Here is a 5,064-nt window from a genome sequence, read left to right as displayed (position 1 = left end):
GGTTAGGGTTAGTTATAATTAGCACGGGAACAAACGTAAGTTTTGTAAGTTATCATTCGCAGGGGTACAAATATGCACAAAGTTACTATTACCAAATGTATCTCGCAATGTATGCGGGTATCAAATTGCACGAAGAAAAAATTACCAAATGTATCTCGCAACAAATACGGATATCAAATTGCACGAAGTAAAAATTACCAAATGTATCTCGCAGCGTATACGGATATCAAATTGCACGAAGTAAAAATAACCAAATGTATCTCGCAATGTATACGGGTATCAAATTGCACGAAGAAAAAATTACCAAATGTATCTCCCAACATACACGGATATCAAATTGCACGAAGTTAAAATTACCAAATGTATCTCGCAACGTATACGTGTATCAAATTGCACGAAGTAAAAATTACCAAATGTATCTCCCAACGTATACGAGACTTTGTGACTTCATTGTGGTCTGTATTAATGCGTGATGCCGCACAATGGAGTTGGCGACGTGTGACGATCTCAGCGCAGTTGGAAAGTAACAAGTCAATAGTTACCTTTATACTGTTTCTAGAATGGACGCGAAGCTACAGAATCAATGGAAACATCCGAATCGGCAACGGCTGAATTATGGGTCCGCGAAGGTTTCCCCTTCGCGCGTTTCCAGATTTCTGTCGAATTTTCCCACCAAACACGCGAGCGATCGTTTTCGCGCGTCTTGTGGTAAAAATAGATGCCAGTTCCCATTTAGCAATAAACTGCGGGGAAAAAATGACGACCAATGAACCAATGTCTAGAAATGGGTTACTAGGTTTGATAAAACCATAAATTTTACAAAAGAAATGAGAAAAATAGGGCGTAAAGTTAATTCACCGTGGGTTTTAGACGTAACGATCAAAAACGTTATCAATCATTCCATGGTGAGTTTAGAATTAAAGAAACTAAGAAAGGTTCTCTAGAAAGAAAATGATGCCAAGCCTTATACAACTGACACAACTCGAAAGCTTTATTTAACTTTTCACCCAATTTTACAAAAGGCATTTGGTAAAACGTCAGTCAACACAGTCACAGGCTAATATGCCACAAACACATGTTATGCATGAGACAAACTTGGCATTGATAAGGTCGGGATAGGTAGGTAGGTTATGGATAACATTTTAAATGCCGTTTGATAATTGGAAACTTGCTCTAAATAACTTCATGTAAAAACTCATTTTAGTACATCAGACTTGTCTTTGCTTGAATCTGACGATTCAGATTCACTTGCCTGCTGAACACTGGCAATTGCAGCATTTATTGTTGCGTCGATTTCAATGTCAGAAACCTCGTCATCAGAGCAGTCTGACAGAAGATTTTGCAACATTTCTAATCCACGCATTGCTGTAAATCTTTGCCTAGACATTTTGTAAATGTTTTTGTTTTCAGAAGTAGCCTACTATGATACTGACTCCGATGAAAAACTCAAGCATCAAACATCAAACACTTCCCTTTAGTAAAGTTACTACTAAACTACCACAATATATAAGAATAAGCTAAGGTTTTCACAACATTTACCTTGAACTAGTTTACCAAGGCAAAAGCTCAATGCTTTAGTGTATTTCCTTTACTGACTCTAGAAATCCAACGTGATATTCGTGTTTGCATTTTGTCTACAAACCTAACAAGAAGTCACAATGAGTCAACTGAAGGAATAACAATTGGCTGATATAATTAATAATTGACGCGCTGTGACATTTCATTTTACTTGTTTAACTAGAGAAATGTCATAAAGCGTCAATTGACGCTTGCGGTCCTTCTAGGTAGTGATCACTGTAATTTTTTATATAAATACAATAGAAACTTGACATTCATAAGTTACTTACATAACACTATTATAAGAAAAGTCACAAAATATCGCCGCTGTACTGTGCAGTGCGTAAAAGTTAAGGACGCACAAATGTTGAAAATGGGTCAACTGACGCGTCCAGTCCTTCTAGTGCTAGATTCTAGAGTCTAGAATAGCTTATAAGGGAGTTTGGCACCTTGCGAGAAAATTCCTCACCAAAAACTTATAAAAAATGCGACTGTTTCGACTCAAAAAACATTTTCGATTTGATTTGAAAATATTTCATCCATGCACCAAAAAGATGAAGGCACCAGCCCTAGATGGCAAAGGTAATGGAATAAAATGGGCAAAAAGAACACAAAAACTGGAAAAATATCGTGCATGGCGCTAATTATTATGTTGTCTAACAAGCACGGTATATAACATCACAGTGGAGATAATCGTAGGATTATTATTGCGTCACAGGGAATAATTGTCCTATATTGCAACGTGTAACGCCGTATATAAAAACTTTAAGACACGCCTAAGTGTTTTCGATCCGCCGTCTTCGTATATGTTCCTTCTCTCAGCAGCGGCACCGATTGACGAAAAGGAGAAAACAAACTGCTCATGCGTGGTGCTATTTGCCGTTTACAAATACGACCATGCTTGTGCGCATTCCATTGTCTTTAAGTGCTGCAGAGTCCCGGCAGCGGCGTCGTCGCTATGGACTGTTTCTGACTGCTCTTAGGAGGTGTCATGAAACCACCCACTTCAGTCGGGGATTGGCAGGTAGCCAATTGTGTCTGGACACGGCTGCGATTTTCCATGGCAATATCCTACAAATTCAATTCCAACTTTAACCACGATGAGCCATACAAGCAAAACATACATTTAATAAAAGCAGTTCAAAATCAGCCGAATTGTTTACCGCTAACTTACCAAGGTGTCAATGTTATTCGCGTGAGTTTGAATATTGTGTACGTCACTTGCTGCCACCCTGCGGAATTGTTTCATAGGTTGAAGACCGCTGTGTCAGACTGTTATCGCAAACGGCGCCATCCAGTTGACGCACTAAACGCATAAACGGTTCAAATAAAAACACGCAAAATCAGGCAATAATAACAGAACCAACTATATAGCGAACCTAATGCCTTAAAAATAAATGATATAAATAAACCGAAAAACACGGGAAAACCGAAGTTTAAAGCAATAAACTAAAAATTAGGTAAAATGCCGTAAATACATTAGACATTGCTAAAAACACTCCTAGTATTATCTAACTTTTATATCACTTTTATACTAGAATTATCCCAGTGCTTATACAGTAGAATTACTTACAGCGGCGATGTCTTTGAATTGAAAGCCTGAAACTTGGGTGGCGAGCTCCCGCGATGAAAAATGGTACAAGGCGGACACAGCCAAGAAACCGGATGGAAACTGAAAACTCTCGATATCCAATGTACAGAGGTCGATCAACTAGAATGTAAATAAGAACTGCTAAGATTACCCGACACTTGACGCAGTTTCTGAAACCGCACGTTAAATATCCAGCAAGTGAAGATGTGAGTTAGCTGTACGCGGAAAGTCCTGATATTAGTTATTTTGTTTGCTAATTGCTAATAACTGCATGAATGTTAAACACAAGCAAAGTGGGTCAATAAATCGGCGGCAACTTACAGTCGAAATATTCACATATTCTAGATTAGGAAGACGACATAAAAGAAAAAATATAGCAAAATTTACGAACAAAACCGGACCAAGACGCTAGTGACATTTTAAGCACTAGATGCATCTGAGACGTTGTTTCATCAAATTTTAGGACCGTTACCTTTCACACAAGAACTGACTGCAAACTTATTCCCACCTGTGATATATGGACAAACGTTTCTTGCGGATCCCGGTGTAAGGTTTACACCTCTGATACCTGCATAGAGACACACCAGCGTTAGACAAGATACTTTCCATTATCTGGCTTTGCCCTTAGAGTTTAGAAGTTGAGTTGCTACCTCCATTAACCAGTCTAGCAGGATGGAGCGCATTAGAGGTTGCAGATCTTCGTGTCTCGACAAGTAAGCGCTGTTTCAGTAATAAATCGATTCTTTGTCGACCATCGAGCGCCATAATTCGTCAGAGTAGGCCCAGCTGAAACAAACAAGACGATTAGAATGTGGGCTCCCAGATTGAGAACAAAAATAACAACACGTGTGGTTATGGTTAATGTGAAAGTTAAAATTGATGTTAATAATAGTCATGTAACAAGATAAAGATATAAACAAGACAAAATATAATAATGAAGTTGTTCAACTGGCCAAAACAACGGCGACCACAACAACCAAAACCATAGCATCTCATAACGAAATCCAATAAATGTCACAAAATGTACATGGCTCTAACATTCCTTATCTTTTCAAGTTTAAATATTTGTCCTGAAATGTTGTACGAATTCATAATGTGTGCATAACCATGGTTGCTAACTTTTGCTCGCAATCTTGTCAAAGAACGATTTATCTTACAAACTTTGACACATCACAAAAATTTATGCTCGCAATTATTGGTTGTCTTAATCCCTTAAAAATACGTCACAGGTAAACACAACACAAAGACGTCAAAAAGTTTCTTTGCTCTAAGAAATACGACTACAAATAAATGTGCCTGACTCTGCAGTTTCTTTGCTTTGTTGACCACGGCTTTTCGTGTTCCCTACTTCTGGTTGTTATTTTACTGCTTTTTAAAGAAAATCACAAAAACACTGCTTTAGATGACCACATTGACGCGGTAATCTTAGAAAATCCATTTAAAAAACTGCCACTCCACAGCTAATTACCATCTCACAGTCTCTCGAATACCTATAAAACGTGGACACGTGGTGGAAACAACAGACCTAGCTCACCGGGACTCGACACTCCACAGTCCGATGTGGCTACGTTGGTATGTTTTTTTTTTTTTCAATGCAAATGTCTTTTACACAGTGGATTAGAATCAGATTTAGCCAAACGATTTATCGAAAATTAAGTTAGACAACCAAATGCATATATATTGCACTAATATAAGTATTTTTTTTTCTCGTACGCGCATTTCCTAGTTTCAGACAAAAATGACAGGAAAGCGAAAACAATACGTCCACTGATAAACCCAACCACAGGCGCCATATGAACTGAAATGGTACCAAGTTCATAAACATTTATTGCTTGCTAGCTGTGACAAATGACTTAACGCCGTTTTGTAACAAAAGGTAAACCAGTAAGTAGGCCGTCCCAATGCAAGGTTCTGCT

The 5,064-nt window shown here is 38.2% G+C and overlaps 1 protein-coding gene across 1 annotated transcript; it reads right to left on the bottom strand.

Annotated features, from left to right (window-relative positions):
• Positions 1-2,266: 2,266 nt before the first annotated feature.
• Positions 2,267-2,863, bottom strand: LOC143466055 (G1/S-specific cyclin-E1-like). The gene is made up of 2 exons (XM_076964647.1): positions 2,732-2,863; positions 2,267-2,628 (listed from the first exon to the last, which is right to left on the bottom strand). Exons 1-2 carry the CDS (start codon positions 2,804-2,806, stop codon positions 2,479-2,481), a joined length of 225 nt encoding a protein of 74 aa, XP_076820762.1. The 5' UTR covers positions 2,807-2,863; the 3' UTR covers positions 2,267-2,478.
• Between the last annotated feature and the right edge of the window lie 2,201 nt (positions 2,864-5,064).

The sequence above is a fragment of the Clavelina lepadiformis genome, chromosome 1, assembly GCF_947623445.1.
Source record: "Clavelina lepadiformis chromosome 1, kaClaLepa1.1, whole genome shotgun sequence".
NCBI lineage: Eukaryota > Metazoa > Chordata > Ascidiacea > Aplousobranchia > Clavelinidae > Clavelina > Clavelina lepadiformis.
This window is presented reverse-complemented; position numbering and strand designations above follow the sequence as displayed.